This window comes from Erpetoichthys calabaricus, chromosome 13, assembly GCF_900747795.2.
Source record: "Erpetoichthys calabaricus chromosome 13, fErpCal1.3, whole genome shotgun sequence".
Classification (NCBI taxonomy): Eukaryota; Metazoa; Chordata; class Cladistia; order Polypteriformes; family Polypteridae; genus Erpetoichthys; species Erpetoichthys calabaricus.
The window spans coordinates 117,778,186-117,794,140 of NC_041406.2; the positions used below are offsets into that span (position 1 = coordinate 117,778,186).

General features: G+C 42.5%; 1 protein-coding gene across 3 annotated transcripts in view; it reads left to right on the forward strand.

Moving 5' to 3' along the window:
- Window positions 1-12,246, forward strand: part of LOC114663628 (uncharacterized) — a 72,422-nt gene extending 60,176 nt beyond the window's left edge. For all 3 annotated transcript variants that reach the window (XM_051935841.1, XM_051935840.1, XM_028817498.2), the window contains one exon: window positions 10,631-12,246. In XM_051935841.1, coding sequence (XP_051791801.1) covers window positions 10,631-10,858 — 228 coding nt within the window. In that variant the 3' untranslated portion in view covers window positions 10,859-12,246. The remainder of the gene's footprint in view (window positions 1-10,630) is intronic.
- The last annotated feature ends 3,709 nt before the right edge of the window (window positions 12,247-15,955 follow it).

Genomic DNA, 15,955 nt, shown 5'->3' on the forward strand with positions numbered 1-15,955 from the left:
TAGATTTAGGGCTTGGTTACTGATAGTGTGGAAGTGTTACAGTTTTGCTGTATGTATATGTATATATACTGTATATGTATGTATTGTAATGGACGGCCGGGTCCCATGCCCAGCCGGGACGCCCCTGTTGTATATGGTCCGGGGGAGCAGCCATGGGCTCCTCACTACCTCCCCCAGGACACTTGGTGGCAGCCTCCCTGGCTGACGATGGTGCCTCAGTTTCCCGCAGGGTTTCATGGGAGATGGAGTACTCCACAACACTGTGGGGATCTGGGATGGCCGCCAGGGGGTGCTGTATGGATCCCGGAGCCCACCTGGACATCTCTACAGCCCCACCCGGAAGTGCAATTAGCCACAGGTGATCAAACACCTGGAGCACTTCCGGGTGGGCTATAAAAAGGGCCAGCATCCACTGCTCAGGAGCCAGGATCGGGAGGAAGAGGACGAGGTTGCCTGGGAGGAGTGGTGGTGCAAGTTGGAGAGTTGTTGGTGTGGTATTTACGTGTTTTTGGGACTGTGTATTGCCTGTGAAGTTCACAGGGAAGACGTGCCCCACAGGTGAAGAAAAATAAAAAGTGTCCTTGTTTTTACACGTGCCTCTGCGTCAGTCTGCAGTCAGCGCCTTGTACAGTATATACATATGTATTGTGATATAGGCACTTGGTTGGCACCGACCCGACACAGACTGACACCAGAGGCATGGGTAAAATAAACAAAAAGATCTATTTTTTCTTCAGCCGTGGGGCACATCGTCCCCAGTTCCCACAGGCCCTACACAGCACCCAAACACACACATAGAGTGTGATTTGGGGTGACTTTTCTATGTCTTCCTCCACTCCTCCCAAGCAGCTTTTTTGTCATCGCTGTTGTTGTCATCGTCGTCCTCCTCCTCCCAACTCTGGCACCCTGAGTAGTGGCTGCAGGCTCCTCTTATAGCCCACCCGGAAGTGCTGCAGGTGCTCGTTGACCTACTTCCAGTTGCACTTCCAGGTGTGGCTGTGCTCCCGCTCAGATGGGCTCGTTAAGCCATGCAGCTCTATGCAGCTACCCCTGGCGGAGCCCACTTTGCCCAACCAGGATGAGCTCCGGTGTTCCACGAAAGTGGCCCCTACGCAACCCAGGGGGGCTGCCAACAAAGGTTCCGAGGGACGTAGCGTGGCTCCAATGGCTGCTCCCCCAGATCTAGTGACAAAGGGGTATCCTGGCTGGGCATGGGTCTCGGTTGTCCACCACAGTATATATATATTGTGATAAGCTGCCCGGACACAGACAGACGGACACCATTCTCAAGTCCACCACATGTTTATTATACATAATAATAAGTCCAAAATGTGCATAAACCCAGTGCCTCCTTCACCAATCTCCCCCAAAGTCCAGGCTCTCACTCTCTCTGCCTGCTCTCAGGCCACCTCCTCTCTCCTGCCTCCAAACCTTGTCCTCTCCTCACCCGACTCCAGTCCTCCTCTGCAGGGAGGCGGCCCCTTTTATAATTACCTGGATGGGCTCCAGGTGATTCCCGACACTCCTAAGACACTCCCCTGTGTGGCGGAAGTGCCGGCTGTATTCCTGGAAGCCCTCCAGTCCAATCTTCTTCCCCCCAGCACTTCCTGGTGTGGCGGAAGTGTTGGGGTTCCGGGTCCTTCAGGCATAGGGGCGCCCCCTGGTGGAGACCACGGGCCCCTACAGGGTTGGGCTTCCAAGCCCTGCACCCGTGGCCCCTAAAGGAACCAGGGCGGTCGCCCTCTCGTGGTCTGGAGGAGGCATGAGCCCTCCTCCTGTCCTCCTGGGCGTCCCGGCTGGGCATGACCCCCAGCCGTGTGCCACAATATATATATATATATATATATATATATATGCAAATGTATGTCATTTGTTAATTAGAAGCCAGTTATTGCTGCTGATGGAATATTATTTTTGAGTTAATAATGGATTATTTATGTTAAGTTTGAGGACCCATAATTGCTTCTTTTTCTCTTAGACAGATGTATTCTGAGTCTCTAACTAATTATATTTTTTTAAAAACTTGCACTTAATAGTAAGAAGCAAATGAAAAGTAAACCACTGGCTCACCAGCTAATATGGTCCTGTTTGCCTCTGTCTAAGTGTTCACCTTAAAGAATCAGTAAAATATATGAGAAGTGGAAATATGATTCAGTCCAGAAATATTTTAATGCTACTGTCAGAAATGAATAATGTATCCAATAAAATATGATGTGTCCAAATGAGAACAATGAAAAAATAGATATTTAATGTGCATGAAGTATATAAAACATACTGAAATATGAAATTTAAAACCATACCATACTATTTTCTAAGCCTGCTTAATCCTGAGTAGGGTTGGGAAGGCTGGAGCCTATCCCATCAAGCATAAGATGCAAGACAGAAATAATTTACTGGACAGGGTGCCTCTCCATTACATTTAAAGAAAGAATGAAGTTCTGATTAAGAAACTGCTTAGAGTGAAAACCTTCTGCCACTGTTTTCCACAAGGAATTGAGTGTGACACTTCTGCTATGTTGTATTATGTTATTATTGTAGCTATGTTGTCATTGCATTAACAAATTAAGTATTTTCAAATGTGGTAATAATCAAGCCTTGAGATGTAAAAAGGTTTTGAGTCAGCCTCCCATATAATTGGAAAGTGGCTGAAAACTTGAAGATTTGTTGAGAAAAAGTCTTTACAGACAAGAGTCCAAAACAGAACTGAGGTTATGGTACAGACAAGGTGGTTTTAAAGTTAAGTTGAAAGGGGGGAAATGATGTCATCTGGGGTTGGAACCGGAAGTGACATCTTCTGGGATGGAACCAGAAGTGATGTCATCTGGGGTGGAACCGGAAGTGATGTCATCTGGGGTGCAATCAGAAGTGACATCATAGGGCCCAGGCGGAATTTCCCACATTTGGTCTGCAGGGAAGAAAGAGAAAGGATTAGTGCACTCTGCCACTCCCTGGTCCAATCGGGAATTACCTTCTTTTGAGCTCTTTAGCTGCCTCCCATGCACACGTGTGTGACATAGCACCCCCCTCAGCCCAGACCATCGGGTCAGGTGTTTCTGACCAAGAGGTTGTGAGCCCAAGAAGGAGCATCGGCATTGGCTTGGAGAAAGCCCTGACGATAAACAACTGAAAACTTCTATGGCTGTAGGTCTAAAAACCACCTTGTGTCCCGCGAGTTTGATTCCTTGTGCAGGGCCATCCACTGTAAAGGGGCATGATCCATAATCTTGAACTCATGGCCCAAGAGGTAGTACCGCAGCTGAGAAATCCCCATTTAATTGCCAAAGCCTCCTATTCTACTGCCGCATACCTGGGGCCTCATGTATAAACGGTGCGTACACACATAAATGTTGCGTAAGAACGTTTCCACGTTCAAATCGCGATGTATAAAACCTACACTTGGCGTAAAGCCACGCACTTTTCCACGGTACCTCATACCCTGTGTGGGGAACAGCCCAGACACAGACAGGCAGACATGATGGTTTTACCACACACGTGTTTATTTACAATAGAAGTGCACATACCCAGCGCCAAAGCACCAATCACCCCTTTAAGTCCTGGCCACAACACAATGCCTTTCTCAGTTTCTGGTCCGCCTCCACTCCTCTCCACCAAGCCTCGTCTTCTTCCTCCCGACTCTTGCTCCTGACTGGAGGGAGGCGGCCCCTTTTATACCCCCCGGAAGGACTCCAGGTGGATCCTGAGGGCTCATAGCCACACCCCTGTGTGGCAGAAGCTCCCATGGTGAAGCCGGAAGTCCACCGGGTGTCTTCTAGTCTCTTCCTCCCAGTACTTCCCAGTGTGGCGGAAGTACTGAGGGCCAACACTCCCAAGGCATTGGGGCGCCCCCTGGCAGTGACCACGGGCCCCTACAGGGTTGAGCTTCCAAGCTCCGTACCCATGGTCCCCAAAGCCACCAGGGAGGACGCCCTCTCGTGGTCTGGAGGAGGCATGAGCCCTCCTCCTGTCCTCCTGGGCGTCCCGGCTGGGCATGACCCCCAGCCGTGTGCCACGATTTTCAAAACTGAGTTGCTTTCCAATCGGCCCATTTGAATTTGGGGCTTATCCGTCAGTGTCTCCTCCACTAGACAGGAACCGTACTGCTCACAGTTCACTTCGCCGCACATTTTGCAGCACGTTTTGAACTTGTTGACCGCATTCTTTAATTAAAACAGCGTATACGATCCATTCTTCTTTTATTTTCTGGTTGGTAACACCAAAGGCTATGCATAGGTGGCTTATTAAAAAGCAGACATCTTTAACCTCTGTCCCTCCGGAAGCTGCTGGCTCCACGGTTGAGCCCAGCACTGCTGCTACCAACACGGAGCACAGCGCACCCACATCGGGAACTGAAACTCCAAAAGATGTAGATAAGCCTACACAATCCTCCAGCTCTGCACCCGTGTCGGGTACTCCAAACTTCTGCCTTCAACAAAATATACAGTCCGGTCTGCCTGATTTAAATATGGATAGCCCATCCCAGCCCATTTTAATTAATTATCCCAAGCGTGCATTCGGAAAGACACTCAGATGTTTTAGTGCAAGCTGGTATCAGACTCCACCATGGCTTGAATATTCTGTTGTCCGTGATGGCAGCTTTTGCTTTGCCTGCAGCAAATTTAGTGTTTCCAATTCGGAGCGCGAGGACATATTCACCAAACACGGCTACACTATTTGGAAAAAAGCTCTAGAAAAAGACTGTGGCGGCTTCCACAAACACGCGTCTAGTATCTCGCACGTCAGAGCCATGTCTGCATCACAGCATTCATCACTGGTGTGTCTTCAGCTGCATGTGAAAGCTCTTTCTCTACTTTGAACCGCATTCTCACTCCACTCCACCGAACAATGCTGCATTCAAGGAAGAGAAATTTAGTCATTCTGGCACATGAGAAAAACATCATAGAAAATCTAGACATGAATGAATTTATTTCAGAATTTGTCAAGAGTAACCGCAGACTGGTCCTAGATAATATCCTGGTTAAACACTGGAAACTGATGTCCTATAGCCTCCCATGACTACAATAAGCCACATTTCTGTTCTTGCTCTCATATGTTGTACACATTTGACTTTATTGATATTTACCTTGTAGATGTAGTTCTATATTTGTTCACAAAAAATAATAATACAAGTTCCATTGCTTCTGTTAATTTTATTGAACAATAGATTATGATTTATGCCACAATTTTTGCTTTTATATGTTATATAAAACTATGTTGTTATAATTATTTGACCCCCCTACAAAAATGGGAATGGATGGATGGATATTTTTTGCCCCCCCAGACAAGCCAAATGCCCACCCACACATGATGTTCTGGTCACATCTCTGGGTTACCCTTTCTTAGATTCACATCCATGACGGCGGCTCAAGTGCTCCTTGTAGAACTGTTTGTACTTGCAAGTTACCGTGAGGTAATTGTACTTATGATACAGTTATAATATTGCACATCCTGAGCCACTTTATAAAGCGTGTATTTATGTATGATAACGATATCATTTTTAAGATGAAATGCAGCAAAATATGTTGATTATATTATACAGATAAAACTTTAACTTTAACTACACGGTGCCACAGCGCTAGCGAGCTTGTGCTTCATTCATGGTTTGTTCCTGCCTCGCGCTGTTTTCATGCTGTGGCTGGCACGACACTGGAAGGATAGATGGATAAAATAATTAAACATTACGAAGATATTTCAATGTTCCTTAAACGTTTTGAAGAATCGGCGTTCTAAGCTTACAGATGGGTTAACGTCTATTATAGAGCTGATTGTGGGGCGATTGGTATTTGGAGAAAGAAAAGTAAGGACTGGAATTGGGTGTTAGTATGTTTGAAAAAGACAGAACTTCTGTAATAAAGCATTTCATTGAAGGTCGCGCATGGCGCAGCAAGCATCTTGCTGTAAGACATGAACAATCACTGCGCCACCATGTTCCCATGTTTAATAACATGCTTTAACTCATATCATCATGAAAATAATATCACATACACTTCTCAGTATTTTAATTACTCAGAGAGCTGTAATATTGCGAACGTAATGGATTCTGTGTCCTGTCGGAGGAAGTAGTGATTCAGGCACATAGAGCACATATAAGATCAAATACAAAACAAAGCATTTAACGTGCTACTTTAGTTACGATGAGATTTGAGAAACTAGTAAATTAAACGATTTTAAGATGAAATTTATGATGTTCTACTTTAATTACAAAATAAACTATGTGATTAAAGTAGAAATTTCGAGATTAAAGTTGACATTTCGTGCTTTTTTCACATTGTGTACCTTTTTTTTCACTGTACTCTAATAAGCTTTCATATGACACTCAGACAGTGGGCTACGAGTCGCCTTTTCACGCCGACTTTGATATGTGACAACTTTTTTATTTCGGGCACTGTGTGACTTTGTGAACTTCAGCTTTCGAGTTTCTCCAACACGCTATGTCACTTGATCAACTTCCTTTTGTTGCTTATATAACTGTTTAAACCAACAAATAGTACGCTTTTCTTTGCCTCCATTTGGTATTCTCTGAAATTCTTCTATTTTTTCTCGCACTTTTGACATTGCCTTTTCACAGAACGCTGGGCTTAGGGGCTATTTATATTGATTTGCATATTCAAAGAGGCGTAATTCTGGGAGGAGATGGGGCGGGACAGCAAACGCATGCACGTGCGTTTATTTCCATGCTGCGCGGGATTTATGTAGCAGAAGAATGCGGAAGTTGGTGAACACACAGATTCCTGCATCTGGATTTTTCTGTGCGCAAGCACATTTCGGCTTTTGTGCTTACGTCATGTTATAGTGCGAATTCTACGCACAGTGTTATACATGAGGCCCCAGGTGTCCTGGTCCAACACTTTCCGGCTCAGGAACATAACGAGGTGTTTGACAATGTCAACGCTTTGACTCAGCACAGCATTTAGACCTGTGTCTGAAGCATTCGTCTGGAGGATAAAAGGAAAAGAAAAGTTAGGAGCCATTAAGATAGATGCCGAAGTAACGGTTCATCTTCATCCCATACCACATTGTTCTTATTTGTCAGATTAGTCTAGGACATCGCAATTTCGGAAAACCGGGGAACAAACCAGCGGTAGCCTCTTGGTTTTTGGACGTGGCCAATTTAATATTGCATCACTTTTGGAATCCATGGCTGCTGTAGGTGGTCCTTCCAGGTGCCGGAATAGATGACCACGTCATCCAGGTGGGCAGCACTACATGAGTTACGTTGCCGGTGCACTTTATCCACCAGATGCTGGACGGTTACAGGTGCCCCATGTTTCCTGAATGGAAGGAACCAATACTGCCAGTGACCACTAGGAGTGCTAAATGCAGCCTTAGACTTTGTAGAGTTTGCTAAAGGAACCTGCCAGTATTCCTTCATCATGTCAAGTGTGGTCAAGAATTTGGCCTGTCCTAGCCTTTCGAGGTCGTCCACTTGTGGCAATGGATAGACATGGAATTGGGAGACTTGATTAAGCTGGCAGAAGACATTACAGAACCTCCAACTCCCGTCAGGCTTAGCAACCAAGACAATAGGGCTCGACCAGGGACTCTCTGCTATCACTCATAGTTCCAGCATATGCTTGATCTCCATCTCTACTTCTGCTCTTTTTGCCTTGGGAAGTCGATATGGGCATTCCCAGCCGATCACCCTGGGCTCTATCAAAATGTCATGCACAATCAGTGAAGTCCGACAGAGTTTTTCCCTCACTACCTCCAGGACAGACAGGATGACTGTTTCTCATTCCTGTTGCTGAAGGGGAGAGGGGATTAGGCAGTCAGATTTGGTCCAAAGTTAAGGTTTGTTTGGTGAGCAAAGAGTAAACTGGGGTGACTGGAGTAGGGGTCAGGTTACCTATCTTTTTTTAGAATATTTAATATGCCCCGGGGTTGTCACCCACACAGTAATTCAAAAGGAGAAAACCATGTAGAGGCTTGGGGGACTGCCAGATATGCAAAAAGGATGAGGGGAAGGAGCTGGTCTAAGTTCCTCCCATCCTTGTTGATCACCTTATGGAGCATCTGTTTGAGAATTTGGTTAAACCGCTCTACTAGACCATCAGTTTGAGGATGATACACAAGGTCCTTAAATGCTTTATTTTGAGTAATTTGGTCATTTCCCTGAACGTCTCTGAGGTGAAAAGCATCCCTTGGTCTGTCAGGACTTCTTTAGGGAAGCTGATTCACGCAAAGACCCTCACCAATTCCAGTGCGATAGCTTTAGATGTAGCTGACTGCAACGGAACACCCTTGGGGTATCGGGTTGCATAATCCACTAGTACTAATATATACTTGTGTTCTCTAGCCAAGGGTTCTAGTGGTCCCACCAGGTCGACCCCAATACATTCAAATGGGACATCAGTAATGGGAATGGGAACTAAAGGAGCACAGTCCCTCCTAGGAATGCAGATGACATTATGGACAGGATGTGCTAAAGAGGTGAACCTATTCATTAATTCCCAGCTAGTAAAAACTGAGCTTAGTTCGCTCAAGAGTTTTCTCGGTGCCCAAGTGGGCACCCAGGAGGTTGGTGTGTGCTAGTTCATTTACCACCTAACAGCTAATGTGTGTTGAGCATACTGGCACAAAATGGTTGCCATCGCATCATCCAAGTGGATACAGCACATTAGTGGTGGTTGAAGTGACTCTCCACTCACAATGTAAAGTGCTTTAAGTAGTAAGAAAAGTGCTATATAAATGTAAAGAATTATTATTATTATAATTAGAAAGATGTATGAAAATAGGAAATACATTAAAAAAAAGTTTTCGTTCAATAATGCATTCAGGTAACCAAGAGACAAGAGTCATGTGTCACACTTTTAACTCCAGAACTGTATTAGTCAAGAAAGGAAATCATTAATTTCTCAAATGTAAGAATTCTCTTCTCTTCTTCAGATTATAAACTTAAATTATCCTTTACTTCTTCATACACTAATTATCAAATGAAATTCTCTTATTCTTTGTTATATATTTATTATCAGCTCAAGTCAGCTCAATATTCTGCATTTTAATGATATGGATTAAAGCAAATGTTTAGGTTTTTGAGAAGTTAAGACCTATAGCAGCTTAGAGTTAAATTTGGGCTACAATGACAAGCAAGCAGGCACCACACTTGAAATTCAGACTGAAGATATTCACATCACAGTTTGAGATGGAGCAAGGCAAAAAACGGGTCATTCTGTATTGTTGAACTAAGTCACTGATTTCACTTTCGCAGTGTCAAAAGTATCATAGAGTGCACTGTCTTTTTTATTCCACACCTTAATGTAGATGTTTCTGAAATGAAGGGCTATAAATAGTGATGGCCTAAGAAAAATAAAAATGACTTTTTATCTAATAATCTAGCAGAGTTTACAGAGTGCTCTATTTGAGGATAGATGGTTACTGGATAGAGGAAGAGGAAAAAAGCAATTGAGAAAAAGATTCATAACTGTATTTATACAGTTAAATAAATTTGGCCAATTGAGGAGATATTTACAGAGTTCAAGGAAAAAATAGTATGAGTGTATCCTAACACTTAGATTAACTTTTTACCTATTAATTCAACTAACATATATGACATGCAACATAGTTTATCGGCTCCAAAATAATTTTGACTTGCATGGTGTGAAGCCAACATGTGGAACCAATAGACAACCATGGAAGAAATCTGAAAACCAGTAGCTTTACACTCTCTGGATAGGCTTTCCTTCTCATACTCACAAAATACTGAACTTGGGAAAGAAAACACACTCTCAATCTGTTGAATGCTTCTATCACAACAAGATGATTATCAGAGGATCAATGAAATTACAATATGCGACCTCAAGCAGATGGATTAAATAGATTTGTAGGTAAGTTGCAACTTATCAATCATGATCTTGAGAAAAAATTTGAAGCCTAACAGTCCAATCAAATCATTGCCCTCTGCTGATTTGTGTTTCTTTACAACTGTATTCTTGGTTTGCACAGAAGGGACTACAGTATCATAGTACATCATTTGGTTTATGGCTTCTAGTGTAGTGAGCTCCTTTACAATAGTTGGTTGCTGAAATGATTGAATTAAAATACAGCCACAAGTGTTTCCAGGGTGTTATGAATCCTGAAATCATGTGAGTGGGTTTTAAGCTTGTACTTTAATCTGTATTCAGTAGGCTAACATTTTATAACGGCAGAACCAGAAAACAAAATAAGAAGAAAGTACCGTATGATCATTTTAAAAGTGTTAATAGTCATTAGTTCTGCCCTTCTACATGGTCCCCAAGTGTGGAATATTACACGATCAAACAAATGGATACAAGATTTCAAAATCTATCCATAAGGTCTTTCTCAAAGTGATCACTGCATTTGTAATTAGAGTCTATTGCTATTTCTGCTTATTCCTGTTGGAATCTGTCACATTCATGTGGTCATGGCACAAAAATGTGCTCAAATGTTTGCTGAAATCTTGAAAAGTAAGAATTTGCAATTAGAGATTTAACTGAGGGCTAAGCCTAATCATGCTTGTCTCATTTGCATCACTAGCTTCCAAGTTCTACTTGTCATTTTTCATGTACAACAGGACTGTACCCATTCCAATGATTAGAGACTAATTGCTGCAAGTCAGCTAAATATACTAATCACCTTTTACTGCATTACTAATGCTTAACATTATCTTTGACAGATAATCTGCATAGGTCATAATTTACAGAACCCTGGAGACAGCTGCTTTCAAGACTTTGTGGCGGAGTGTTTCAAAGTTGCAAGTTTAATGTTCCTTCATGACCCTGCACTCTCACCAAATTGGAACATTCCACGACAAAAGGACAGAATGATATTCCCTGCAATCACCAATGGCTGCAGTGAACTTTACCCTGCAGAAATTGTTTCATATAGTCTGGACAAAAAGTAGGAGCAAATATATAAAAGGTATACAGTCAGATGTCTTGAGTGAAGACAAACAGCCTTTAGTTTATAAATTTCCTTTCAATAGGTAACACCCTCTGAAATATGAAGGTGTACCACAAATTATTTTTTATTCCTTACCACAGAAGCACTGACAGATTACAAGACTTGCTTGAGGCCACAAAGTCATTGAAACAACAACCTTTTGCTTTAAAGTTCTCTGATTTTGTCACTAAATCACACAAAATGCATATATTCTAAATCTGGTCTGATTGATGTATCATGAAGCCAAGGACATGTACAAGGAAATTCTACTGCAATTGATCAAATAAATAGGCAGTGATTATTATATATCACAAGTGATAATTATGTTTTGACAGCTTCTGTCTCACATTGCTCTAGTAATTCTACATTGTTACCAAAATATATTTCTTCAGAAACTAATGTTACATTTTCTTTTATATATGTAATTATTATTTGTGGCCTGGCTAATAACTGAGTAGACTGCAATAACAAAAGGAATAATTCTAAACTAAAGATTTACAAAAGTGCATGTTTTAAACACAGTAAGTGTCCACATAGAAAGGTGAAAAAGCATGAGTTATAGTTTTGATAAAAATGGAAAAAGCCTTTCGCTGCAGAAATAGGTCAGTTAGTTGTTTTTCTTGTTTAATTACACATTTTGTTTAATGTGATCAAGTCCAAGTTTAATATGAAAGCAAAAATTCTGCATTCTTAATGGGTCAGGGACACCATTTTAAACCTCAAAGCTCCCCACTCTCAGATGCCACTATATTTTAAAACATGGATAGTGTAAGAGGACAACGGGCATCCTAACTGGGAAGGAGGGTGTTTTTTACCCGGATGGGAAGCCAGAGCAGAAGGACACATGGATTGGCTGGTGGGGCAAGAAAATAACTTTGTGTCTGACATTTATCAAATAACGGATGGATCAACGATAGCTAGGAATCAGGAGCAATCCCATCCAGTATATGCTAGGTGGCGGTAGTCCTCACATGAAATCCCACTTGGGACACCCACAGGGGTACTTGGGATATGGAGTTCGGAAGTGAAGCCCTGTCAGAGTCCCTGGGGATTGATAGAGGGAGGACATCCATACTTTTTCAATGGCCCGAAAGTGCTTTCAGGAAGACACTGCATTGCACTAGAAGCCTTTGTTTTGAAAGTGACCAGTTTTTGACACAAGTATAATGGAGTAAAGTGAAATCCACACAAAACATGCTGCAATATTTTTAGGGAGTGTTTCTAAAGTGTGTGCAGTAGTGGATTGGTGTTAATGCTGTCTCATGAAAATTGATCAAATATGTTAATGCAAAGTCGATATGTCTCAGATTAAAATGTGTATACGCATTCCACTGCTGAAAAAGCAAATAATAATATAAACACCTGTTGAATAAAATAGTCATTGTAAATGAATCATATTGCTTAGGTTTTTTGTAAGGGTGCCATTTAGACTCTCAATAAAATGCATTAGAAGAATTTACTTCATTAAAAATATACTTTAATAAAATAATTGTATTTTCTAAGAATACTTCTTTTAGGCAACTTGTTAGGCAGATATATGAAAATGTCATATTGAATAGCTTTGTAAATAACTCTTAAATAAAGAGAAAACATCTGAAACATTTGTTTTGTGCACTGTGTTTTCAAAACCTCAAACATCCTTATGGTTGTTAATTAGAGCAAATATCTTGGAAGGAGTTGACTGTTGTCCATGAAAAGAATTCTCATCACCTAAGACTGCTTAGATTCTAAAACAAAGTGTAGAAGTGATTAAAAAGGCACTTAAAATGTTTGGTTATGTGGTAAAAACTGTTGAATATAAATCAAGGGATGCTATCCTAACTGCGTCTGGAGTATTGTGTATAGTTTATGGTCAACATTCTGCAAGAAATACATAGCAGCTCACAAAGCTATACAGACAATAGCAACCTGATTCAGTATTATTAGGGCCCTCTGTAAGCCTCTAACACAAAGGACAAGTATACAGTATAGCATGTCCAGAAGAAATTTGGTCCACTGGCCCTGGACCAAGGCCATACACACAATGCCTGCTGTTTTCAATATCCATGACAATGCATCTGGAACTACCTGCCAGATCTCTTACACCTTAAAGCAAATTCCTAAAATCACAAAACCCACCTACTTAGCTGGGCAGCTGTCTTTGCTTGATTGATGATATAGATACCACACAAATGACTAATTTTGAGATTATATACTGTTTTGGAATCATTAGTAGTATTATTATTACTGTAAAAGAAGGGTGTCAGGGACCTCTGGAAATGCGCTAATTCGCAGGGTTTAGCTAACAGAAAGCCGAGTGCTGGAGTCACGTCCAGATGACTGGAGATATGAGACTGTTGAATACCAGTATTTTATATTTATTTAACATAAAAAACAACTGAAACAATAAACAAACAAACATGCTGTAAATAAACCAATACCAAACCAAACAAAAAGTCTGTCATGAACAGGCAACCACTTCCGGGTGAGGGCGTGACCTCATTAAACTTTCTTACAATTACAGTAATTTTTTATGTTATTATTGTTCATTTAATATTATTGCTTTTATTCATCATTTCTATTATTGTTTGTATCATTATTATACTTTTGAGATTTAATAAAATGTAATTTTTCTTGCCAAACAAAATGCAACGCTTTTTACAGGTTTTTTTGGAATAAAATGCAACGCTAAGGAGGTTAAGCAAGGCGTTAGAAGCTTTTAAATTATTTTTCACAAATATGACCTTTTTATTTTTCATTTAAATATTTTTAAATATGAAAAGTGACTAATAAAATTTGTCTTCATTACTGCCTTTATAACAACATAAAAAAACTTTAAATAGGTAACATAAGTTACTGTAGATCCCAAAACTCCAAGTTCATTTCACATTCCAAAGACATTCCAGGTTTATTGGTGATGCAAAATTGCCTTGACTGATTGAATTAAGTCAAGTCAAGTCAAGTTGGGGAGCATGCACTGGTAGAGTGCGTTGCCGCACCCACTACACAACAAAACAACTCGGTATCCCGGTTTGCAACCCCCCAGGCAGACACACGGTCCAGTCCCACCCTCCGGAAATGACACTGTATCTGCTGCAGCCAGGTGTTATGTGGGTGACCCCTTGGTCTGATCCAGCCACTCGGGTCCCTAACAATGAGGATCTTACGAGCTGGATCACCCTCGGGGAAACGTGCCACATGGATGTAGTACCGTAACTAACGCTCCCTCACAATAGATGTAATGTGCCTCATTCGGGACTCCATGAGCAACCTTTCATTCGATACAAAGTCAAACCAACAGTACCCAAGGATTTTCCGGAGACACAGTACCAAAGGAGTCCAGTCTTCATCTCAGGTCACTGGATAGCGTCCATGTCTCGCAACCATATAGCAAGACAGGAAGCACCAGGACTCTAAAGACTTGGACCTTCGTCCTTTTGCATAGATATTGGGAGCGCCACACACCCCTTTCCAGTGACCTCATGACCCCACATGCTCTCCCAATCCGTCTACTGACTTCATAGGAAGAGTCACCAGAGACATGAATGTCACTGCCAAGGTAAGTAAGCCTCTCAACAAGGTCAACACTCTCTCCGCAAACAGACACACTGCTGATGGCTGTGCCCAAGACGTCATTAAAGGCCTGGATCTTGGTTTTTATCCAGGACATTTGCAAACCCAGACACTCAGACTCCTCGCTCAGTCTCTCGAGCACCCTGATTAGAGCCTCCATTGACTCCGCGAAGATCACAGCATTCGCAGCCGTCCTTCTCAGTTCCCGGTACAGACCAGAGTTGCCATTGAGCTGTGCACTGCGACTCCTCTCAATGATATCCAGGGTGCCCTGCGAGATGAAACATCTCCTTCTGGGAACACCGGTAACACCAACACAACCCCCAGCAACCTTCAGGGTCTTGTCACGGAAAGTCTCCCACATCACATTAGGATTGGTAGTCGTACACAGTTCTGAAAGTTCCTCACACAAACTGCGTGCAAACTCATTAGAAACAGCCTGGTCTTGGAGTCTGGCCAAGTCTAGGCTCATTTTCCTAGTAGGTGGTAACCTACTGGCCCTAAGCTGGATCCTAAGAGTAGCAACAACAAGTCTGTGGTCAGAATTCACAAACTGGGCACTTCTGTAGACCCATTAGTTTTGCAAGAGCCCATCAACCACCGAGCGAAGCTGCGAATAAAATGTCTTCCTCACCAAGACATCATTCACCACGGTCGGAGCATGCCGTAACCGGAGACTCATAATACGCTTGTTGAAAGGAGTGACATCGGAAGACCATCGGAAGAAGCCAATCCGCTACAGCAACAGCTACTCCCCAAGTATGACAGCCATCAGACCGACCAGACCAATAAAAGGTGTATCCACCTATAAAGATCTGGCCAGTCCCCGGTCTGATTGAAAGACTAAGCAAAAACTGGTGCACCATCCTGGTTTAACTGTTGACATGTGTCTTTTGATTTCTGGTGTTGCCCTGGCCTATGTACTTTAAGAATAAGTTTGGTATTTTAAAGTCAAAGTTATTTCTTCACAATCATGGTATATATTAATTTAGCACATAAAATTGTTTTCTAAAGTAAAGCTTTTTATAAATTACAAAAACACCTAACCTAATGTGAAAATAAAAAACACAAAACCTACCAAATATATCCATTTTTCAAGCCAAAAGTGTAATTGAGTATTGATCAACATCTTTAGCCAAAGTGCAAAACAGCTGTGGCAGACGACCAGGGACCTTGCCCTACCGGGACACCTGGATCAGGGAAAGACCAGGAAAAGGGCAATATCTCCCCTGGGTGCAAGAGGGCAGCCCCCCTGATTTCTATCATGGGCCACGGATATGGAGCTGGGAAGCTCAACCCTGTGGGGGTCCATGGCCCAACCAAGCCCATGGCCCAACCCAACCAACCTGGATGGCCTGGATGGTTCCTGAGCCCTGGAGGACTGCACTTACGCCACACCAGGAAGTGCTGCCGCTCCAGGAACTGTGTACGCCTGGAGTGCTTCCGGGTGCAAGGGCAGCACTTCCGCCACACTAGGAAGTGCTGCCAGAAGACCATCACCGAGCAC